Source organism: Macaca fascicularis, chromosome 5 (genome assembly GCF_037993035.2).
Source record: "Macaca fascicularis isolate 582-1 chromosome 5, T2T-MFA8v1.1".
Taxonomy (NCBI): domain Eukaryota; kingdom Metazoa; phylum Chordata; class Mammalia; order Primates; family Cercopithecidae; genus Macaca; species Macaca fascicularis.
In genome coordinates this window covers 57,137,519-57,162,973 of record NC_088379.1, presented here as the reverse complement: position 1 = coordinate 57,162,973, position 25,455 = coordinate 57,137,519, and the positions used below count along the sequence as shown (strand labels likewise).

Sequence of the window (25,455 nt, the reverse complement as noted above, 5' to 3'; positions counted from 1 at the left end):
GGAAATATTGGTTGGTAGGAATTGAGCTGGAGCAAGTGTTAAAGTCTTTTACATTTTCAGCTGCTTTGCCTTAAAACCTTCACTATTCTTTTTATTTCGGTTCCAGTAACATTTGGAAACTTTATTACAATGAAGTTTCTTTGCCAGTATGATTTGAAAATATAGATTCTTTTGAGCACTGTTTAACATTTTTAACTAAAATTAATGCCTTCTGTCTTTTCCTTTCTTATTGACTTTAATTTCTTACTTGTTGCCTTTTCCTTTAAATGAAGAGGAAGACAGTGAAACAGAGAAGTGAAAAATATAACACAAGGCGAAATAGAGAAGTGAAAAATATAACACAAGGCATCAGACTTACTCCAAAAGAGAATTCAGTTTATTTGGTGTTAGAGGTCTGGGAGGGATTTGTTTTTGTTTAATGGAGTGGTGTTTAGAATAAATCACCACCAAAAGGTAAGGCTTCTGCCCCCTACACACAAATGCAAAAAACACAACCCTTTCTTCATTTGTTTTGACAAGTGCAATTTAATTTATTCTTTGGCATTGTATAAAAATTAGCTTAATTTTGAAATATATTGGTTGGTATTTGGACTCCTTTAAACTCTCAAAGGGCAATCTTTTATGGATTTCTCATTAAGGAGAAAGGTTTCCTGCTTAGGGGTAGCCTTCTCCTGGCACTCAGCCTCACCATCTGCTGGATAGAGGGGAGAAGCTCTACACCTTTTTCTGCACCCTGCTGAGCTGCTCCTCATTTGTCTGCCAGCAGGAGTCTTCTGGGAAAGCTCCCAGACATCTTCTCCCTAAAAAGCAATAGTAATTCAGGGGCACACACAATATTTCTAGCCCTCTGCAGCTATCTGAGCCTCTCTGAGATCCATGACAGTCTTGGGGGTGTTTGCATGTGCCCATCTGTGGAAAATAATACACCACCATGGAAGTGATTTCTCCTAAGTTTTAGCAACATATACTATGGCACAGAGAAACAGTATGGAAGAAAATTCTAAAATCATAATCTCTGATGTCTGGAGAAATTGGTAGAAACCATCCTTCCTTCCTCCAACAAATAAAATGCCCAGTTCCAAATGAGAGTTGAGAAACAGAAATTATTTATTGGTAATTAGAAGTTGTGCTATTCTATTTATGCTGTGCTATTCTTTTGTAATTGAGTTGGTAAGTTAATAAAAGACAAAGATGAATGCTATTACACATCATAGATATTACAATGTTTGCATCAAATTCTGCTTGATTTTTATGTAGATGTTGACATGTAGGAAGGACAGTTGAATATTCTGATTCTCTGTGTGTGTCATTGCTGACAAAGGGGATATAAAGAGGGGAATATTGGGAAAAAGAACATTTCAACTTATTACCCCCCAGCAATTGAATGAAAAACACCCACCCCTATTGCTAGCCCCTCTCTTTTACAGTAGTGTTTTCATGCAGTAATCAATAAAATTTAATCTTTAAAAACTGTTTCAGAATGGAAGATGGGGAGGAGATAACTAGTAGTGAAGGGGATATTGGGACAGACATGGTGGAATGGGGTAAAGTAGGATACAAGAAAAGGGGCTGTATCTTTTATGCCAGTTTTGGCATTACAGCGTTATGTCTGCATATTAGCAGACTTCACACTTACTGGTGATTCAGCCGTCAAAGCCAAAAGTCCCCAGGACATATTATCAGGATGTGACATTTAAAAATCTTTTCTTTCCAGAAGGGACTGTGTGTTGCTATGAGATGGTATTACCTAATGCATACCTTTCTACCTACTGAACCACTTTTTAAAGACACAGATATTAATAAGGCAATTATGAAAAGCCTTGGAAAAGTGTTTTTTAGGTTTTTTTTTTTTTTTGTGAATCCAAAAGGTCTGAAGGATAGCCTTGAGGAGCCTGGAAGTAGTTATAGAAACAAGGAGTTGGCTGGGTGTGGTGGCTCAGGCCTGTAATCCCAGCACTTTAGGAGGCCAAGGCAGGTGGATCACGAGGTCAGGAGTTCAAGACCAGCCTGACCGACATGGTGAAACCCCGTCTCTACTAAAAATACAAAAATTAGCTGGGCATGGTGACATGTGCCTGTAATCCCAGCTACTCAGGAGGCTGAGCCAGGAGAATCGCTTGAACTTGAGAGGGAGAGGTTACAGTGAGCCAAGATCGTACCATTGCACTCTAGCCTGGGCGACAGAGCAAGACTCTGTCTCAAAAAAAAAAAAAAAGAAAAGAAAAGAAACAAGGGGTTAGGGATGCTGTGGAGGGCTAAAGGATTTCTCAAAAATAATGTCTTTGCTAATGGAGTGTTGAAGGACAATGGCCACCTTTTTTCATGTTTTGAAAGATCCTTGTTTGTTTCAACTCTTAAAACTTCGTGAGGCCTTTTCTGTCTCCTGTGAACATATTATAAACATCTCAACACCATCCGGATCTATGAATGAAACAATGTTATGAGTGCAGCTCAGTGTTGTTTGACCTGGTCCCAGTTTTCCATTCCTGTATGTTTTTATCAGTAGTATTTGGGGCCTGTCATTTTCCTATAAACAGGAAATGCCTAAAAAGGGATGTTGTTCAAATATGCATCATCTGTTATTCTATACCAAAGAAGATATAATCTCTCTCCGAATTCTTTCTTTTTTTCTTTCCTTTTTTTTTTTTTTTTTTTTTGAGACAGAGTCTCGCTCTGTTGCCCAGGCTGGAGTGCAGTGGCACAATCTTGGCTTACCGCAACCTCGCCTCCCAGGGTCAAGCGATTCTCCTGCCTCAGCCTTCTGAGTAGCTGGGATTACAGGCATGCGCCACCACACCCGGCAATTTTTGTATTTTTAATAGAGATGGGGTTTCACCATGTTGGTTAGGCTGGTCTTGAACTCCTGACCTCGTAATCCACCCACCTCAGCCTCCCAAAGTGCTGAGATTACAGGCCTGAGCCACCACGCCCAGCCTCCCCCTGAATTATTTCTATGGTGACCTTTAATTGTTCATATTGAGTTTATTTCCTTTTTAAAATGTGAAAGGGGTCAATTTAGCAGTAATTATCAAAATTGCAAGTGCATTTACCCTTTAAGCCAGCAATTCTACTTTTAAGAATTTCTGCAGACATTTCAATATACATAGAAAACATTATATGGACATGATCATTCATTGCAGCATTATTTGTAATAGCAAAAGACTAGACATGAAAAAGTGTCTACAAAAGGGGTCTGGTTAAACAAATATGATATATGCATATAGTGAAGTACTAGGTAGCTGAAAGGAAATAAAGGTATGAGGAAGCTCTGTAAATACTGATGGAGAATGATCTTCGATATGTTTGGGGGCTTTTATTTGAGAAGGGGGTCTCAGTTTTGCCCAGGCTGATCACAAACTCCTGGGCTCAAGCAATCTACCACCTCAGACTTTCAAGTAGCTGGGACTACAGGCATGAGCTACAATGCCCAGCTGAATATGTATTGTTGAATACAAAAAGCAAGGGATAGAACACACCATGAAGTTTCTTTTGGGAAAGGAGTGAAATGAGATTATATGTTCGTGTTTGCCTGTATTTGGATAACAGAACACTGGAAAGATACTTAAGAAATTAACTACAGTGGTTAGCTTGTGGGGGCAAGAGAAATGGGTATGGTGGAGGAGGAATACCAGAAGTAAATATGGGGAAAATATGAAGACTTTATAAATTTTATAAATTTCGATGATGCATACATGGTTATTTATATTAATCCAGATACATTTATATATGTTTAAAATGTTTCATAAGCTAGGCATAGGGGTACATGCTATAGTCCTAGCTACTCAGGAGGCTGAGGTGGGAGGATTGTTTGAGCCCAAGAGTTCAAGGCTGCAGTAAGCTATGATCATGCCACTGCACTCCAGCTTGGGTGACAGATTGAGACCCTGTCTCAAAAAAAGATTTCATAATTTTAAAAATAGATGAGGAAAAATGGGGAAAAACAGCAGTGGCATGTAAAAAGAATCCTTAAAAACAATGCTTTACTATTCACGATAGCAAAGACATGGAATCATCCTAAAGGGCCATCAATGGCGATTGGATAAAGAAAATATGCTACCTATACACCATGGAATAGTATACGGCCATAAAAAAGAATGAGATCATGTCTTTTGCAGGAACATGAATGGAGCTGGAGGCTATTATCCTTAGCAAACTAACGCAGGAACAGAAAACCAAATTCTGCATGTTTTCATAAGTGGGAGCTAAATGATGAGAAAACATGGACATATAGAAGGGAACAATACACACTGGGTCCTACTTGAGGGAAGGACTGGGAGGAGGGAGAGGATCAGAAAAAATAACTATTGGGTACTAGGCTTAGTACCTGGGTAATGAAATAATCTATACAACACCCCCCAGCCCATGACACAAGCTTGCCTATATAACAAACCTGCACATGTACCCCTGAACCTAAAATAAATTTTAAAAAAACAACGCTGTATCCCCAGCTAAGCACAGTGTGCAATAAGAATATGATAAAGATCTACAATTCAAATATTTGAAATTTTAATTTAATCGACCTAATTTGCAGAATATATTGAGGTATTTTGTTTTTTTTGGGGGCTATGGGGGCATTCGATTAGAACTTTGTTATGATGGACTTTGTCTCATAGTATTGTGCACTAAACAATAATGGATGGAAAGGTTGATGGGTTAGTAAGGGGTTTAAGAAATATGGTAACTTTTTTTTTGTGGTACTGGTAGTCTGAATATATTTTGTATTCTTATACACTTGACTCAGGTCCAGTGGGTAACTGGCAGAGTTTTATAACACTGCACCCAAAAGAGCCTATGCAACATCTGTCATAACAGTTCGTTAAAGAACAGCATCAACCAGTTCTTAGAATTTATTTTCCAACTTATAGTTGTCACTTTCTCCATTTATGCAAAGCATACCAATCTTTCAAGGTCATCTGAAGTCCCACTGTACTACTAAGCCTTCTGGCTGACTTCAGAACCCATTCACGTGAGCTTCTGGTGCTTGTATCCAAAATGCCTCTACAGCCTCGGTGACCCAATATGTTCTGAATTTTATACCATCTGCTCTTCACTCACAAGGCTCTGGCTATACTCTGTTGTATTCTTTAAAAACCCAAACTCATTCTTCCTCTCAAGGATTTTGCATTCATTTTTCCTTTGGAGCTATATATTCTTCTCCCAGCTCTTTGCATGGTTAATTATTTCTTATCATTTAGGTCTTGGTTTGAATGTCGCTCGCTCATAGAGGCTGTCTCTGACTTAAACGGGGACTTTCCATTACACTCTCACATTACCCAGTTTTATTTCCTTCAGAACCCTTATACCTATATGAGAATATCTTGTTTTATTTGCTTACTTGCTTACTCCCTGTCTCGCTCCTCTGCCTCTCCCACCTCATTGCATAGTGCTCCTTACTTGCAAACTAAAAGCACAGGCTCTGGGCCGGGCGCGGTGGCTCATGCCTGTAATCCCAGCAGTTTGGGAGGCCGAGGCAGGTGGATCACGAGGTCAGGAGATCGAGACCATCCTGGCTAACATGGTGAAACCCCATCTCTACTAAAAAAAATACCAAAAAATAGCCAGGCATGGTGGTGGGTGCCTGTAGTCCCAGCTACTCAGGAGGCTGAGGCAGGACAACAGTGTGAACCCGGGAGGCAGAGCTTGCAGTGAGCCAAGATTGCACCACTGTACTCCAGCCTGGGCATCAGAGCAAGACTCTGTCTCAAAAAAAAAAAAAAAAAAAAAAAAAAGCACAGGCTCTGGAGACAGATGCCTGTCTTTGGTAGCTGTGCTGCTCACTACATTTGTGATAGTGAACACGTTGTTTATTCTATATTTACCTCACTTTCCTCATTAATAGCCCTGAATCATAAAGATAATATAAAGGCTAAGTGAGAAAATACTCGTCAAGTGCCTAGAATGGTGGTTGGCACTCAGTAGGCACTCAAATATTTTTTGAGTGAATGAATGATGCTCTAACTTTGTTTAACAGTTTTTCTTGCATCTGAGCCTCCCCCAAAAAATTACAAACTCTTAGGCCATCCGTGACCTTGCAGAGCTCCAACTATAATTTAACAAGGTCGAAGGCACATAGGTGATGAGTGAATGCTGCTTAAAATACTGAACTTACTGTAGATTGCTCAGAAACTTGTTTTGCATTCCCAAATCTCTCTGTGTTAGGGCAAAATCATCTAAGAAGGACATCATGTCACTTGCGAATTCCAGTTTCATCAGCCTACCCATCCCACGCAGTGAAGCTTCCTTGTTTGTGGTTAGGAATGCAACAAAAGGGCTTTGTTTGAATTACACCCACACACAAAACTTAGTTGGCTAAATTTTAAAATTAAACCATTTTCTGACTTACTGATATGCTCATGATGTGATGTACTTTAGGAAAATATTTCTTTATGTTCTTAAAGATCAAAGTGATCCCAAAATGTAAAATTAGCATGCCATGCTCTTTAGGAATGCTTATTAAATGTTTCCCATCATTGAAAAAGTCCATAAATAGCTGTTTAACTTTTTTTTTTAAACTCTCAAGCTACAGTGAATTATATTTTCAAAATGAGAGACTATTTTAAAAATACTTTGCTTTTCAATAGGTAATACATGCATATAGTATAAAATTTGAAAAGTTACAAAATGAAATACAGTGAAAATCAGTTTTCCTTCCCAGAGGCAGTCATTGTATCTAGTTTCTTAAGTGTCCTTCCAAAAATACTCTTTACATTAATATGTAATTAACATGTGATTATGTTTTCCCCCACATACTGTAGCAGACTGTACATGTAACTCTGCATTTTACTAGTGTAACTTAATATATTTGGAGGTATCTCCATGTCAGTATGTATAGAGATACTTCATCCTTTTTAACAGCCATTATATGGATGTACCACACTGAGTTAACTAGCCTGCTGCTAATGGGCATTTAGGTTGTCTTCCAATCTTTTGATGGATATGTTATTTTAAAAATCATTTGCTAGATGTCGCCAAGTTGGCCTTCATTCAGGTTGTACTGATATACACTGGTGGGCTATTTTTGGTCATCCTTTTCAATTCTCCCCTTATTTCATCACTTAACTCCTATCTGTACATTATGGAAGAATCTTATAAAACAAAGATTTATCTCAGAAGCCTTCTCCTAACATATGTTCTGCATCTAAAAGAAAAGTAGGGTTTTTTTTTCGTGTTTTTGTTTTTTTCAGGGCCTTTTGATTTGCTTTCTCCCCGCCCAAATCATCTTGTTCTTAATCTATTAGCACTGTGATGAAACCTGATACTCTACCCAGGGCAAATAAATAGTTACCTCTCCAACCTCCTCCAAAGAAAAAGCCCCGAAGTTGAGTTTGCTGTCTTCGTGTTGCAAGTATCGGGCCTACTTTCTAAAGCACTTATTTTATCTGTACTGTAGGAATTACTTCATTTGGTCTTTCCCGCAGAATATAAGCTCCTTAAGGGCAGATACAGTATCTTGGTCATTATTTCTTTAAAATGTCCGTTTAAAATTTAATTTTTAATTTTCTTAAATGGACATTTAATTGTACATATTTATGGGGTACATAACGATGTTTCAATACAAATAATGTATAGTGATAAGGATAATTGAATATTTTAAAATATCAGTTTCAACTCTTCTAGTCCTCATGTACCACGTCCCTGGAGCCCGACCCCCTGTGTCACCTCCCTCACTTCTCCCTCTTCCAGGTTAGGCTTCATCATGAAAACAGGACATTGGGCGCGAGGTCCCCTCAACTTTTCGTGCTACCTACTTGCTTTCACATTTGCCAGCATCCGCCTTTCTTCTATCTCAACAGCACTGGCTTTCCTCCTCCATAAGCTCATACCCTTCACCTGAGCGTTTGAATCCCATCCCTTCCTGCCTGCTCCTGAGTCTTTAAGGAGTCCTCCTCCTGTGTCCTGTGTCGTCAGATGGGCCTGTGCATGCTCTCTGCCTTACAGGCACTTGCTTAAACTTCTCATTTAAAACAAAAACAGCAGGAACAAAACCTTTTCCCTCCCTGGCTCCCTCCAGTCTTGTAGCTACCACCCTCTTCTTCCCCTTTAGAAACAGGTTTTTGAAGGAATCATCTGCCCATACTGCCTCTGGCTTATCCCTTGTTCACCTTTAGCCCCATCCTAAATCATGCCATTGCAAGGACTTGCTAGTTGCCAAGTCCAGTGGCCATGCATCTACCCTCATCACACTAACTTCTTTACAGCGTTGCAGTGGTTGACAGTTTCCTCCTCCTCCTCACTCTCCCCACTAGAAATCTGTGAGACTCCCATACTTAACTTGTTTTCCTCCCTCTTCTGTGGAAGCTTTTCTTGGGCTTTTTCCCAGGCTCCCACTCCCCTAAATTTTGACCGTTCTCAGAGACTCGTCCTTAAACTATTTCCTTTGTCTCCCTGTTCATTCTCCCCAAGTCACTTATTTTCTCTCAAAGGCCCTGTGTTTTGTGACTCGTAAATTTCTATATGCAGCCAAGCCCTCAGTCCTCTAGTCCCTCTCCTTGCCACACCTCTCCACTGAAAGTTCCACAGGCACTCATTCACATGCCCCAGAATTAGCTATCTGCATCCTGCTCATTTCCTCTTCTCTCTCTCCACTCCCATCCCCTCCATCTAAAATGAAATAAAATAAAATAAAATAAAATAAAATAAACCATCTCTCTGGAGGCTGGAGTGCAGTGGTACACAGTCATTGCTCACTACAGCCTCGAACTCCTGGGTTCAAGTGATTCTCCTACTTCAGCCTCTGAGTAGTGGGGACTACAGGTGGATGCTACCACACCCAGCTAATTAAAAAAAAAAATTGAGCCCCCTGCCTCAGCCTCCCAAGTAACTCGGCTTATAGGCATAAGCAAACCAGAGGGCCTATCTGGAACCCCTGAAGTTATCAGTAAACATTGTCTCACACCTCATCTCCTTGACAGGAAAAGGCATCTTTTTTCCCGTGGAGCCTATGGAATTTATCAGTTTCTATTTCTCTTGGGTGGGAAAATTTTCTTGGCATCTAGCTAGGCATGGACAGATACCGTTAGGTGATGAAGTCACTGAAGAGCCATCCTTAGTGTCACGTGGTGCTGGTCTGAGGTCACCATCCATTGGTGTCCATTGGCTTCTCAAGGCCAATACCTAGTCCCAGGGCTAATTTGTACTACTGAGAGTGATTCTGCCAAAACTCTCTTCACTAAGTAGTGGGAATCAGCAGTAGGAAGATGACAGTTTGTTCTTTCTCATCTTTCTCCTAATGTATTTTGGGCCCACTGGGGTCTAAAGTGATACATACATAAAATGCCTCTAGGTATCTCATGCAAAGAGACTTTATTTTTTCACTGAGGCTGGGTCTTTGCTATGTGATTAAGCAGTGGCATTTGTTGAGTACCTGAAGTCATATATAACTGGGTTTAAAACCTTACTCCCAGACTTACTGTGTGATTCGGGCCAGCCCCTGACGGGTTTAGAACACTAGGAAGGATTTCTAATCATTGGATAGAACAAGGTGAGAAACCAGGAATCTAAGTCAGTGAGGCAGCCTATCTTCAAGAAACTGGTTGAAGATGCAGCAGCCTAGTTTCTGGGGACTTTGGTGTCCAAAATTAGAGAAGGACTAGCAGCAAGAATGCTGAATTGCTAAGATACTGAGCCATGAACCCTCAGGCTCTCTGCCTACCTGCGCTGTGAAAAAGGTTGATTCAGCCAGGCACGGTGGCTCATGCCTGTAATTCCAGCACCTTGGGAAGCCAAGGTGGGCAGATCACAAGGTCAGGAGTTCAAGACCAGCCTGGCCAATATGGTGAAACCCCATCTCTACTAAAAATACAAAAAATTAGCCAGGCTTGGTGGCACATGCCTGTAATCCCAGCTACTCAGGAGGCTGAGGCAGCAGAACTGCTTGAACCCGGGAGGCGGAGGTTGCAGTGAGCTGAGATTGTGCCACTGCACTCCAGCCTGGGCGACAGAGCAAGACTCCATCTCAAAAAAAAAAAAAAAAAAAAGTTGATTCAACTTTAGAAGGCTAAGGCAGGCGGATCAGTTGAGGCCAGGAGTTTGAGACCAGCCTGGCCAACACGGTGAAACCCCGTCTCTATCAAAAAAAAAAAAAAAAATTTAGCCAGTCATGGTAGCGTGTGCCTGTAGTTCCAGCCTCCCACTCAGGAGGCTGAGGTAGGAGAATCACTTGAACCTGGGACACAGAGGTTGCAGTGAGCCGAGATTGCACCACTGCACTCCAGCCTGGACAGCAGTGCTGAACTTCAAGGTTTAGTGGTTACATGGGACCTGTTAATGAAGATTAGAGAGGTATGGTGATATGGTTTGGCTGTGTCTCCATTCAAATCTCTACCAAAAAAAAATTAGCCAGTAATGGTGGCATGTGCCTGTAGTTCCAGCCTCCTACTCAGGAGGCTAAAGTAGGAGAATCACTTGAACCCGGGAGGTGGAGGTTGCAGTGAGCTGAGATCGTGCCACTGCACTCCAGCCTGGGCAGCAGTGCTAAACTTCAAGGTTTAGTGATTACATGGGACCTGTTAATGAGGATTAAAGAGGTGATATGGTTTGGCTGTGTGCCCACCAAAATCTCACCTTTAATTCCTACGTGTTGTGGGAGGGAGCCGGTGGGAGGTAATTGAATCATGGAGGCAAGTCTTTCCCATGCTGTTCTCATGATAGTGAATAAGTCTCATGAGATCTAGGTTTTAAAAAGAGGAGTTCCCCTGCACAAGCTCTCTCTCTCTTTGCCTGCTTCCATCCATGTAAGACGTGACTTGCTGCTCCTTGCCTTCTGCCATGATTCTGAGGCCTCTCCCCAGCCATGTGGAAGTGTAAGTCCATTAAGCCTCTTTCTTTTGTAAATTGCCGAGTCTCAGGTATGTCTTTATCAGCAGCGTGAGAATGAACTAATACCTATGGGGACAAGGAGGCAAACAAATTATCATATATTGGCTTCTGCTGTTGATGTCTTGATTTTGCATCTACTTCATCTCTGTAGCCCAAGCTGTGCACCTGCTCCTTTTTGTTCCTTTATAGTTTCCAGGTGGGCAAGGTCTGTTTCTTTTTGGCCTATGTTTACCCCTGTTATTTCAGGTCACAGCCACTGCTCTGATGGCTCCCTTCCTCACCACCATGGCCAGGGTCCGACAGGCTGTGACCATGGTAAGTCTCAGGCCAGACTCTGCTATAATTATTGATTCAATACCTCTCTGGGGAGCTCGGGGCCGGGCGCCTCATCAGCACCAGTGATTCCTGCCCATTCCCATCTCCCTCATCATTTACCATCCTTCCTTTTAGAGATCTCTAAAGGCTTGTCTCCCTACCCTGTCTACTCTTCATCAACTTATTAATAATGAATGATGATAATAAGACTTAACATTTTTTGAGCTCTTACTATGGGCCAGTTGTGTTTTCTCATTTTCAATCTCACAAAACCCCTGTGAATAGGTTCAACTATAATCTGCCTTTTATAGAGAAGGAAACTCAGTGCGATTAAGAAATTTACCTGAGATCTAAAAGCTAAAACCAGTGGTATTCAGTTTAACTGGATTAGAACCCAGGTTTGTCTTATCTCAGAGCTGATAGCTTTAGCTACATTCCAGCCTCTCTTCCTCTCTTGAGAGAGAGTTGAATTTTTCTCACTTTTCCTGACCTATTTGGCAACTCAAGCATTAGTCCACCTGACTACAGGCTCCTTCAATTCAGTAAATCTTTGTTGACTGACTGTTTAAAAAACAAAAACAAAAACAAAAAAAACTTGTATATTTGTTTCCCTTGCTTCACACAAGAACATTTTCCTATCACCCTAATCTCTCTTTAAGGAGTTGAAATATATGTGTGTGCGTGTGTGTGTGTGTGTGTGTGTGTGTGAGTGTTTTAAGTCATCATCCGTTTTGAGAAGCTCTTCAGTGTCTGCTGTATTTTTAAAGTTATTTTAGATTAAGATGCGGTTAATCCAGCCTCTGATGAATCTTCTCACTTTCTAGATGAGCAAAGGCTTAGCTAAGAAGGGGAAGTAACTCACATAAGGTCAGACAGCAAGTTAATAACAAAGTCAGGGCAAGAGCCCAGATCTCCTGACACCTGGTCTAGTATTTTTCTGATGTCCTAATACATTAAATTTTATTGGCTTCAGGGGAATTGTTTTTCATTTATATTACAAAAACTAATTTATTTTTTCATAGAAAAGGGATAGGTGCATTTTCAGCTACAAGGCCAAGTACAATGAGTTGGAATAACTTACAGTTATTATTTTCATCATATCCAAATGGATTCCTGGATCCCATATGTTTCTAAACTGCAGAAAAATTCTCCTACAGTCTTACAGTTCAAGAATTTTCAGCATGAAATGCCTGATAGATTACCTGACTTTTTTTGCCAAAAATAAGGCACAGCAACTCTCTCCTGACTGACCTTCTATAGTAGTGCAAGCTTCCTTCCCGAATTCATTCTTCAGTGTTGCAGTATGAAGGACACCCACATTTTCCCTTTGTCTTTGTCAATTCTTTGTGTTGTAAGGGCAGGATGTTTAAAAGTTGAAGTCATTGACTTGCAAAATGAGAAATTTTAGAGAGCACTTTGTTCTCCAGACCACGTAGCTTACAGCAGTGTTCACACTGAGGTTACTGCTAATGTTTATGCAGTTCTTACCAAGAAAGTAATAGTATCATTTATCCAGCAACAGGATATGACAGAGGACTTCAAAATCCCCAGAAAATGTTTTACCGTATATCGAAAGCCCTTTGGGAAATGGAAAGGAATTGTGGGCTCCCATTTTTATATATGGATAGATAGAGACCAAGAGGGACCAAGGCAACTCTGTGTGCTTTACATTAATAAAGTATAAAATGTTAACATGTAGGAAATCTAGGCAAAGATTATGTGAGAATTCTTTACACTAATTTTGCAACATTTTAATGCAAGTCTGAAATTATGTCAAAATAAGTAAAAATTTTTACAAGTTAAGCAGAGAATAGCAATGATTAGTCACAGAAATAAGTAGCAAAATCTTCTTCTTAGTATTGACTTGGTTGCTTTTCAATCTCTGAGGACACAGAGTGTTTGCTTCCAAATCCACAAGTCACATCGGTGAGGAGACTCAGCTGAGACTTTGGCTAACGTTGGGGGGTCCCTCCTGTGTCTCCCCAGGCGCAGTGAGCCTGCAGGCCGACCTCACTCGTGGCACACAACTAAGTCTGGGGAGAAGCAACCCGATGCCAGCATGATGCAGATATCTCAGGGTATGATCGGCCCTCCTTGGCACCAAAGCTACCATTCCAGGTAAGTTGCTATAGCTGAGACCAAAGGGTTTCTTTCTTTCTAATGTCATGTTCCCAGAAAAGAATTTTTTCTTCTCTGTTTTGAGAACATTTTTTCTTATACTCACATTAAATATTAAATCTCTATCAGCTGCTTTTCTCATCCTCTTACAGTGTTTGACGTGTATATGAGTTACCTTTATATGCTGGGCTAGATCAACTTGAAGATCAGAATTATTTGAAGCCCTGGCAGGCCATTTGAGATATTTATGGAGTCCATCAGTTCTCAGACATTTCTCCACTGATAGCACTATATTAGACAAATTGAGATTTTTCTTCCTTCATTGCTTAAGTGTGCTTTCTGCTGTAGTCAAAACCGTATCCATTTTTATTCATGTGTTTGAACTCCCCACTTGATTTTGCTCTTTCAGTTAAGGTAGTTCGTCCATCTTAGCTCCAACAGCACAACAACTGACGTACTGAGGACCACTCAGTGTATACATTATCTCATGTAGTGACTCATAGACTTCTTTAAAACAGATACAGTAGTATTAACCCCATTTTGCAGAATAGAAAATTGAAGCTTGGGGTTGGGTGCAGTGGCTCGTTCCTGTAATCCCAGCACTTTGGGAGGCCAAGGAGGGCAGATCACCTGAGGTCAGGAGTTCAAGACCAGACTGGCCAACATGGTGAAACCCTGTCTCTCCTAAAAATACAAAAATTAGCCAGGTGCGGTGGCATGAACCTGTAATCCCAGCTACTCGAGAGACTGAGGCAGGAGAATCACTTGAACCTGGGAGGTGGAGGTTGCAGTGAGCTCAGATTGTGCCACTGCACTCCAGCCTGGGTAACAGAGTGAGACTCCAGCTCAAAAGAAAAAAGGAAATTTAAGCTTGGAAAGATTAGTTTGTCCAAGCGCAAACAACTGATCAGTATCCAAGTCAAGACAAATCCAAGCCAGGTTTCAAAGCTGCTGCATGTAATCAGTAGATTATACTTCCTCTGTTTTTCTAGCTACTGTCGTATGGGTGAAGGTTTGGTGAGGAAGGAGAGCCCTCACAAGTGGTTTAGGAGAGGGGTTATAGAAGGAGGGAGCACAGCCTGACCACCACCGCACATTAGAGAGAACTACGCCAGGACTCCCCTCCACTTCAGACTTGGGACCCATACAAACTGGAATCTATCTTCTGATCTCAGGGAGTCAGACCCCGTAGCTTATCACTTTTGGGAAATGCTTAGATAGAGCTAATGGTAGCAAGGGCAGGAAAATAAGGGTCACTTAGTCCTTACATACAAAGGAGGTGCAAGTGTTGGTGTGTGTATGCATGTGTGTTGGGGGGAAGAGGGGAGGCTGGAAGCTTCTGGAAGGATTACTTAATGAACAGATGGTACCTATGCATTTGGCAAGGCCAGAACTCAGTCACAGCCCTTAATGCTCATGTCTGGTCAAGTCAAGGGCCAAATCCTAGACCTCTCACTGATGAACAGTAGCTCATGGAATTGAACAGGACAAACCTTTCTCAGCATATCAGGGTAGGCTTCGGGCCACAGGAAGAGATAATGTCCTGGTTCCCTCCTGGTTACAGATGCTTCTCTCCCTTGCTCATGTCCCTCCCAATCACCCTGAAAGAAATTATTCCCACCGTCTGAGCCATCTGTTCTCAGACAGCAGGTTTCCTAGCAGTGTCTCCTGACCCTTGACAAAGGCAGACTGCTTGTGCTTTACAGGCATGGAGGTGTTGAGGGCCTTTAGAAGATAAGGTGTGTGGAGTCTAACAATGAAGGAAGAATAGCATAGTGGTAAGGGACTGGGCCTTTAAGTCAGAGGTTTAAATCTCCCCTTCCCCCTATGGTGTAAGCTTGAGCAAATCATTTAACCTTTGATCTTGGCTTCTTTTTCTGTAAAAAATAACTAGTACCTACGTCATTGGATTGTTGTGAGGATTATATAAAATAGCATATGTGCAATTCTTAAGTACACAGTAAGCACTCAATGAATGATGACTGATTATAATAATTAAGCTGAAGACTTCAGGACACCATGAAACCTGGTACTGAACTTGATAGTGAATGGCCGGCACACACTTATAAATGCAGGTGTGTATGTATTAACAGAGTGCCCTTCAACAGTGGGGTCTTTGAGTGTCCTTACTCCTAACCTTCTTACGAAGTCCTAAATCCAAAGCCATATTGTGACTTAAAAAATGTGCTGGCCCTTCAGCAGAAATAAGCGCTGCAATCAGTGCTTAGAATGACTGCTTACAGTAACTATGGTGAGCTCCGACAGGCCTCAGGGGAATGGGGCCATCAGCACCAGAAGTACAGTATTTTCAAGGCTGTACTTCTGCACCTCCTCCCCCCTCCTCAGCATCCCAGCCTCCAGAGGGCTTAGGCAGGTGGATCTGCCCTTGTGTTGTATCTACCACTCTGTCTCTCTGATTCAAGCTTCAAAATAGTTCCCCCTGACACAAGGACCGTCAGCACAAAAGCACTACATGTGGACAAAAGGAGAAAGGAAAGTTCAAATAACCCAAAACGTTACAGACGTGTGCATTCTCTCCTGCTGCAGCACAAACCACCCTGTGCTCTGTTCATTCCATGCCTGAGGCTTGCAGCTCTGGCAGAGGGCTTGGCCCATGCCAAGTTCCACCTGTGGGGTCTGATCTTGGCAGCTGCAGGTGCAGAGGCGCCCCAGGTGTGTTTCTGAGGAGAACAGTGGCATCTAGTGGTCCAGTGTGCCACATCAGGTGGCTGGTATCTCTCTGACAGCCTTAGTTTAAGTTCCAGAAACCAATCTCAGTCCTGAATTTATGGATCTGTTTCTTGTTGAGAAGCAGGCGTATGAGGGGGTGAGAGGATGAGGGAGGGACAGGAGTGAAGTGAGAGAGAGAGAGAGAAAGAGAAGTATGGAGAGACTGAGACTGAAAATGTGTAATTTAACTGTGAGCTAGGTTGGATTTGGAATTTCACTGAAATTGTATTTCAGCTGCTTTCTATCAGACCCTTGACATTCTGTTTTTGCTGCCTTACGGAAATCTCACCCAAAAGTACTTTAGAAGAGTCCTTGAAAAGTTATGTAGTCCAGCCCCCTGACAAGAGGCTGAAATAGCAATATCAAATCAGTGATTCATTCATTCAACAAATCTGTATGAGCACCCACAATATCTCAGATGCTTTGTAGGTATTGGGAGTACAATGGTGAACAAGACATAAAAAGCCCCCTACACCACAATATTTGTTTCACAAAATGTGTTCCGTGGAATAACAGTCCACTAGATACTCCTTAGGAAAAAAAAGTTTCTGGGATCAAGTAAGTTTAGAAAACATCTCTTAGTATTATATATTTCTCTTTTAGAACAACACCTGAAAAATGGTTTGGGAGAACAACAGTTTATAAAAGACTCAGAAATCTTGCAGTCAATAAAATTGTTTAGCTTATTTAGGTCAGTATTTTCCAAACATATTTAATCATCTAAGGAATTAGTGTTCTGTGAGCACACTTTAGGAAATGTTTTCATACACTTTATTTTGTGCTCTATGTTTTAAATATTTTTACAATAACTTTTTTTTTTTTTTTTTTTTTTTTTTTTTTTTGCGATGGTTCTCACTGTGTAGCCCAGGCTGGGGTGTAGTGATGTGATCAAGGCTCACTCCAGCATTGACATTCTGGGCTCAAGGGATCCTCCCACCTCAGCCTCCCAAAGTGCTGGGATTACAGGCGTGAGCCACCATACCTGGTAGATACCTGTGTTTAAAATACTTTTAAACACACAAAATAGAATGATATTGTAAGAATACATATATCTACCACAGAATTAACAAGCATTTTATGTGCACTTCAGTTCTTTAAATATTATAGATACAGTTGCAGTCTCTTTCACATAACCAACGGGATATGATATAATGTCAAGTAGTGGTAAGTGCTGTGAAGAAAATAAAGCAGGGTAACAGGCACAAAGGAGAGAAGAGATACTCTTTAGTTAGTTCCAGGAGGCCCTCTCTGAATGAAAGGAGGGAGTAAGCCAGGTGAAGAGCATTCCAGGTGGTGGGTGCAGTGAGTACAAAGACTCTGAGACCCTGAGATAGGAACAAATTTCCTGGGTTTGAGTTTCAGCAGGGATACTATTATGCTGGAGTGCAGGGTGCAAGAAGAAGAGCGAAAGAAAAAGGCTGGAGAAGTAGTCAGACCATGGTAAGAACTTTGATCCACTCAAGATGCACCCCTCTTGACAGTAAGGCTGGTTTTATGTGAGTTGGAATTGTTGCAGGATTGAGAACCTTCATTCCAAGTTTTCTTACCCATCGCTAAAAGTGCCATTTTGGAGGTATCAATGGCAAAGGTAATAAAAATGAATATTTCCAGACAACAGTGGAAGAACTTATCCTAGAGAGTGATATCAGCGCCTGTATTCCCCAGGCAGCTTGGGAATGGTAATTCCGAAGGGACAGAACCCTCTCTGGGTAGGAGGGAGAGCACCTGACAGAGGCCTTCCATGGCCTTTCTACCTTAGGTTTGCTACCTTAGGAACCCACTATACCCTTGCACTGGTCTGATTCTAGAGATATGTGTAACAGAGATTTCATATTTATAGACACCATCTATATTTTAAGATATGTTAGACCATGGCTCACACCTGTAATCCCAGCACTTTGACCTGCCTGTCCAACATGGTAAAACCCCGTCTCTACTAAAAATACAAAAATTTGCTGGGTGTGGTGGCACACACCTGTAATCCCAGCCACTTGGAGGGCCGAGGCAGGAGAATCACTTGAACGTGGGAGAGAGCGGTTGCAGTGAGCCAAGATCACGCCACTGCACTCCAGCCTGGGCGACAGAGCGAGACTCTATCTCAAAGAAAAAAACAAACAAACAAACAAAAAAAGATATGTTAAGGATAGTATTTTCCCCACTCAGTAGTGTTTCAGTTAACTATCAGTTTATTTACTTTGATTTGTTGTGTGTGTTCCTAAGTTAGATTTGAATTATCCTTTCAATGAAAGACTGCTAAAATTCTCAGCAGTTGGGAGGAGGATTACCTAATGTTTCCTACCTTCATAGAAATGGTGAATGAAACAGCCCTTATGGGGTTCCATTTCCCCTGGAAGTATTAGCTCTAAAAAGGAAGCAGACTGGGTCATACAAGATTATCCACAACAAGGCTGTCTGATGCCTCTTTAGTACAACCTCTTTATTTAGAAAGGAATGAAGAAATTCGGGGTAGAGGGTAGAATCTTTGACATATGCCATGCCATTGAGTACCGGGTCTGATTTCCCTGATCTGGCTGGTTTGGGAGCTATTTCCTTCCTTTCTCCCTTGAATTTATACCTATCCATCCCAAAGTAGGATGTGCCATTCAGTAAGCTGACTTTCTCTGATACAGAAAAATTACATTCTTGAGGAGAGCTGCTGAAAGTGTGGTCCTTCTTTTCCTTAAATTCCAGCACAAATTTTGACTCAGAATATGGTTCTTCTAGTCTCAACATATTATCTGGAGATATTCCAGCCACAAGGCATTATCACATACTTGGCCAATAAGACACTACATTTATTTACATGTGATCTAGAAATATAAGAATACATCATGAATTTTAATAGGGTTGAAATGCCTATCCATTTAAAAATAGAAAATCTTGGGCAAGAACTTCTAGTGATTTACCCTTCTTTAGAGAACAGTGAGTCACAAACATTGGAACCACTTATTCCTTCCTATATGCCCTCCCCATGTGTATTTATAGAGAGACAGAGACAGACATGTTTTAGAGCAGTTTTAGTTTCACAGTGAAATTGAACAGAAAGTCCAGAGATTTCCCATATAGTCCCTGTCCCCATACATGCATAGCCTCCTCCATTATCAGCAGCCCCCACCAGAGTAGTACATTTCTTACAACTGATAAACCTACATTGACACATCATAATCACCCAAAGTCCATAGTTTGTATTAGGGTTCACTGTTGCTGTTGTGCATTTTGTAGGTCTGGACAAATGTATAATGGCATGTATCCACCATTATAGTATCATACAGAATAGTTTCACTGCCCTAAAAATCCTCTGTGCTCCACCCATTCCTCCTTGCATCGCCCCTAAGACCTGGCAACCACTGATCTTTTTATTGTCTCCATTGTTTTGCCTTTTCCAGAATGTCAGTCATGTAGTTGGAATCATATGGTTTGTAGCCTTTTCAGACTGGCTTCTTTCATCTAGTAAAATACATTTTAGTTTCCTTCATTTTTTTTTTCATGGCTTGACAGCATTTTCTTTTTTTAAGTAATGAATAATATTCCATTGTGTAGATATACCACAGTTTATTCACCTACTGCAGGACAGCCTTGTTGCTTCCATGTTTTGGCAATTATGAATAAAATTGCTATAAACATCCATGTGTGGGTTTTTGTGTGGACATGAGTTTTCAGCTCCTTTGGATAAATGCCAAGGAATGTGATCACTGGACCTTATGGTAAGAGTATGTTTAATTTTGTAAGAAACTGCCAAACTTCTTTTAAAAGTGGCTGTGCCATTTTGCATTACCACCCGCAATGAATGAGAGCTTCTCTTGCTCCACATCCTCACCAGCATTTGGTGTTGCCAATGTTCTGGATTTTGGCTGTTCTAATAGGTGTGTAGTGGTACACACTTGGTTTGGTTTGGTTGTTTTTTGTTTTTGCGTATGACACAGCCCTCAGGAGGTCCTGAGAACATGTTCCCCAGTATCTTGTTGTTTTAATTTGTAATTTCCTAGTGACTTAGGATGACAGCCTTTTCATTTGCTTATTCGCCATCTGTATATCTTCTTAGGATGTCTTTGGCCAGTTTTTAAATCAGGTTGCTTTCTTATTGTCGAATTTTAAGTGATTTTAATATATATATAGAGAGAGAGAGTTTATAAGTAATTTTATTTTGAGACAACTGTCTGGAGTTTACAATGCCATGATTGATAGTCTTTTTCCTCTTCTCCAGACGGGCTCTGAAAACCATCTGGAGGAGCTTGTAAATGAGAAGGCCTTGCCCTCCTAAATGTATGAGGAGGCTTTGCTTTGGCTTTTGGAAGTCATCCACAGGTGATGGAATCCCAGCACCCAAGAGCCCCTATGATTAAGCCTTCTCATAAAGCTTCCCTTTCCTTCCCTCTTTCCCCTTCTCTCTGCCTCTCATGAGCTTTTTCTGACTCTAATTTCTCTCATTCAGCTTTGTGTTTAGCTTTCTTACCACAAACAAATTGTTTCTAGTGCAGTTGAGATTCCAGGAAGATTGCCAGGGTGTATCCTTCAATTCCATAAAAAGGAAAGATATTAACTAAAAACATACACATGTGCACACAAAGTCTCCTTCACCCATGCCTATTCTCTTACTAAGCTTTTCTCCTCTTCACACAAACAACCCCAGCAGATACACAATTTCGGTCTCAATCACTCTTCCACCTCTCTCATTTCTTGGCGCATGCGGAATGTCATTTCCAGCATGCAGCAAGTCACATCAAAGTGCTGCCTGTGCCCAAAGGCCACGTGGCTTCCTCTGAGCTCCTCATTCCTCCTTGCTAGCCTGGGTGATTAATTGGAGGCAAATAGGTTAGAGTGTTGGGCAGTTACTCCTAGCGATGACAAACAAGGAGGCTGAGCAAGGCCCAAATATGGCCCTTTTTACCCACCCTTCCAAACACCAAACCTCTTGCACAAGAGAACATTTATAAGCTGGGTCCTCTGCCTGTAAGCCTACTAAATGATAACAGCTCAGTGGTGCTGACTGCTTTGTCTCCCTTTCTTCCAGCTCCTCTACTAGTGACCTCTCCAACTATGACCATGCCTATCTAAGGCGGAGCCCTGACCAGTGCAGCTCTCAGGGGAGCATGGAGAGCCTGGAGCCCAGTGGGGCATACCCACCCTGTCATCTTTCCCCTGCCAAGTCCACCGGCAGCATTGACCAGCTCAGCCACTTCCATAACAAGAGAGACTCGGCTTACAGCTCTTTCTCCACCAGTTCTAGCATCCTGGAGTATCCGCCCCCTAGCATCTCTGCCCGGGAGCGTTCAAGCTCCATGGACAATACTTCTGCTCGAGGTGGCCTCCTTGAAGGGATGAGGCAGGCAGATATTCGCTATGTCAAGACAGTCTATGACACCCGGAGGGGAGTCTCAGCAGAGTATGAGGTGAACTCTTCAGCCCTGCTGCTTCAAGGTAGGGAGGCCCGAGCCTCAGCAGATGGTCAGGGCTATGATAAATGGTCTAATATTCCTCGGGGCAAGGGAGTGCCACCCCCATCCTGGAGCCAGCAGTGCCCCAGTTCCTTGGAGACTGCCACAGAAAACCTTCCTCCTAAGGTGGGTGCACCCCTGCCTCCAGCTCGGAGTGACAGTTATGCAGCATTTCGGCACCGTGAGCGGCCCAGCTCCTGGTCTAGCCTTGATCAGAAACGGCTCTGCCGGCCTCAGGCAAACTCTTTAGGCTCCCTGAAGTCTCCATTCATAGAGGAGCAGCTGCATACTGTGCTGGAGAAGAGTCCAGAGAACAGCCCCCCAGTGAAGCCCAAGCATAACTATACCCAGAAGGCCCAACCTGGCCAACCTCTGCTGCCGACCAGCATCTACCCTGTACCTTCCCTGGAGCCACACTTTGCCCAGGTGCCTCAGCCTTCTGTGAGTAGCAACGGTCTGGTGTACCCTGCACTGGCCAAGGAGAGTGGATACATAGCCCCTCAGGGAGCGTGCAACAAGATGGCTACCATTGATGAGAATGGGAACCAGAATGGATCTAGCAGGCCTGGGTTTGCCTTTTGCCAGCCCTTAGAACATGACTTGCTGTCCCCAGTGGAGAAGAAACCAGAAGCTACAGTCAAGTATGTCCCCTCCAAAGTCCATTTTTCTTCAGTGCCTGAAAATGAGGAGGATGCCTCCCTGAAGAGACATCTCACACCTCCCCAAGGCAACAGCCCACATTCCAATGAGAGAAAGAGCACCCACAGCAACAAACCATCTTCTCATCCCCACAGCCTCAAATGCCCTCAGGCTCAGGCCTGGCCAGCGGGTGAAGACAAGAGATCTTCCAGGCTCTCAGAGCCTTGGGAGGGTGATTTCCAGGAAGACCACAATGCCAACCTCTGGAGGAGGCTGGAGAGAGAAGGCGTAGGCCAGAGCCTGTCAGGCAACTTTGGCAAGACCAAGTCAGCCTTCTCATCTCTCCAGAACATTCCTGAGAGTCTGAGAAGACACAGCAGCCTGGAGCTAGGCCGGGGAGCCCAGGAGGGTTACCCGGGAGGCAGGCCCACCTGTGCAGTCAACACCAAGGCAGAAGACCCTGGGAGGAAAGCCGCTCCTGACCTTGGGAGCCATCTGGACCGGCAGCTTTCCTACCCGCGGCCCGAGGGGAGGACCGGTGCCTCGGCCTCTTTCCACAGCACAGACCCAAGGCCTGAAGAGCTGCCTGCCGCCTCGCACCCGCACACATCCAGTCTCGGCCGGAGGGGGCCCGGCCCAGGCAGCGCCTCGGCTCTTCAGGGCTTTCAGTACGGGAAGCCCCACTGCTCGGTGCTGGAGAAGGTCTCCAAATTCGAGCAGCGAGAGCAAGGGAGCCAGAGACCGAGTGTGGGCGGCTCCGGTTTTGGCCAGAACTATAGGCCCCACAGGACAGTCTCAACTTCCAGTACTTCTGGGAATGACTTCGAGGAGATAAAAGCCCACATCCGTTTCTCTGAGTCAGCTGAACCCCTAGGCAACGGGGAGCAGCACTTCAAAAACGGGGAGCTGACGTTGGAAGAGGCTTCCCGGCAGCCCTGTGGTCAGCAGCTGAGCGGAGGAGCCTCGGAGAGCGGCCGTGGCCCCCAGAGGCCGGATGCTCGGCTCCTCCGCAGCCAGAGCACCTTCCAGCTCTCCAGCGAGCCAGGGAGGGAGCCCGAGTGGCGGGACAGGCCCGGCTCGCCCGAGTCGCCCCTGCTGGATGCCCCCTTCAGTCGCGCCTACCGGAACAGCATCAAGGATGCTCAGTCTCGTGTCTTGGGGGCCACTTCCTTTCGACGCCGAGACCTGGAGCTGGGGGCGCCTGTGGCATCGAAGTCCTGGCGGCCGCGGCCTTCCTCGGCCCACGTGGGGCTGCGGAGCCCCGAGGCGCCGGCTTCCGCCTCCCCGCACACGCCCCGGGAGCGGCACAGTGTAACCCCTGCGGAGGGCGACCTGGCCAGGCCCATGCCCGCTGCCGCCCGGAGAGGGGCTCGCCGGCGCCTGACTCCCGAGCAGAAGAAGCGCTCCTACTCCGAGCCCGAGAAGATGAACGAGGTGGGGGTCGCGGAGGAGGCCGAACCAACACCCCTGGGCCCGCAGAGGAATGGGATGCGTTTCCCGGAGAGCAACGTGGCCGACCGGCGCCGCCTCTTCGAGCGCGATGGCAAGGCCTGCTCCACGCTCAGCCTGTCGGGGCCCGAGCTGAAGCAGTTCCAGCAGAGCGCCCTGGCCGACTACATCCAGCGCAAGACCGGCAAGAGGCCTACCTCCGCCGCCGGCTGCAGCCTCCAGGAGCCCGGGCCACTGCGCGAGCGCGCCCAGAGTGCCTACCTCCAGCCTGGCCCCGCGGCGCTCGAACCCTCCGGCCTCACCTCAGCCTCCAGCTTGAGCTCGCTGCGGGAGCCCAGCCTGCAGCCCCGCAGGGAGGCCACACTCCTGCCGGCCACAGTTGCGGAAACCCCGCAGGCTCCCCGAGATCGCAGCAGCTCCTTTGCCGGTGGCCGCCGCCTCTGGGAACGGCGACGCGGGGACCCACAGGTCCCAAGGGAGCTGCTCAGTGGAGCAAATGGTGGAACAAGGGGCACCCAGAGAGTGGATGAGACCCACAGGGAGCCATCCTCCTGGGGGGCCAGGGCTGGGAAGTCCATGTCAGCTGAGGACCTGCTGGAACGCTCAGACGTCCTCGCCGGCCCTGTCCACGTGAGGTCCAGGTCATCTCCCGCCACTGCGGACAAGCACCAGGTATGTGCAACCAGCAAGTCCTGGCCTCGGACTGTCCCTTCCTCCCTAGAAGCTTTAATGGGGCTCCCCAACCCCCAACACTCTCACTCCCTCTCCCAGTTCAGTTTTCCTTGTGAAAACAGAAAAGTAGCATTTGTTTTCATGAGTTGAGTTTCTCAAGTGTCCCTGCCTGGTTTCCTTATAAAGATATAGGTATCTAGGTTACCTATATTGTTATACAGATTATCTATCTATCTCCTTTTTAGGAAGTCACCACCTCTCAATGCAAAAATGCAAGGTTAGGAAAAATTAGGGATTATCTTTTTTGTTTTTTGTTTTTTAATGGATTAGAGTGTGGATCTGAGTATTTAAAACGTTTTAGCTTTGCACCCTTTCTGTTTCTATTGGACTTTGCATCTACAAAATAGCTAGAGTGATTGACATTGATAGTCATTGGTTATTGAATTCCTGGCCCTCAGCTAAGTGTGTGGCAGGTCCTGAGCTAAGTGTAATCTACATTTATTATTTCATTTAACCCTCACGATAATCCTGTGCAGTAGAGTATATTATACATGTCAGACCCCTGTGTCTCAGACTCCCACCTGAGCTCTTTCTGTGCATTATCCTGGTGAGGAGAGAAAATAAAAACTCAAAATCTCACATAAAAGGATTTTCTAATAAAGGCACCAAATGCTGCAAGGGTTATAAAGTACTTTCCCCTGAAAATTTTAAGCAATGCTAGGAATAGAAGCTGAGCATTCTGACTCCTAGGAGCCTATTAATTTCCCCAATTCTTAGCCTATCCTCAGGCTTCACTTCCACTGGAGATCAGTGGCCTGCCTCATGCTTCCCTTCCCACCAAAGAAAATAATAGGAATCACATACCTGTTAGCACAGGGAAGGAAGAACTCTGCTCCACTGCCTCCTCTCAGATTCTGCTGTTTTCCCTTTCAGAGAAGTCAGCCATTCAGCAAGCATCTGTAGAGCATGTGTTGTATGAAAAATGCTGTGTTACAGCATCAAAGGATACACAAAGGAAAAAAAAAGGCTCATGCCTTTCTGGGGTTCACAATTAAGCAAGGAATACGGCCTTATATATATAAATAATTCTAATATGACTAGTGAATGTTTTGGGAATGGTGATCAATAATATGCTATGTTAAGGAAAGTGATTAATTCTGAGGTGATCTGAAAGTACTTCTCCTGAAGGTAAATGGGATTTGGGGCCAGGATGTAAAAGATGGGCATGATGACAAGAGATTAGGCGAGAGGGAATACATTGATCGGAAGAAACCAGTTG

General features: G+C 43.9%; 1 protein-coding gene across 7 annotated transcripts in view; it reads left to right on the top strand.

Annotated features, from left to right (window-relative positions):
* The window catches only part of SHROOM3 (shroom family member 3), a 348,621-nt gene that overhangs the window by 287,978 nt on the left and 35,188 nt on the right, over positions 1-25,455 (top strand). For all 7 annotated transcript variants that reach the window (XM_045392457.3, XM_065544545.1, XM_015450386.3 and 4 more), the window contains 2 exons: positions 13,120-13,251; positions 20,993-24,176. In XM_045392457.3, coding sequence (XP_045248392.2) covers positions 13,120-13,251; positions 20,993-24,176 — 3,316 coding nt within the window. The remainder of the gene's footprint in view (positions 1-13,119; positions 13,252-20,992; positions 24,177-25,455) is intronic.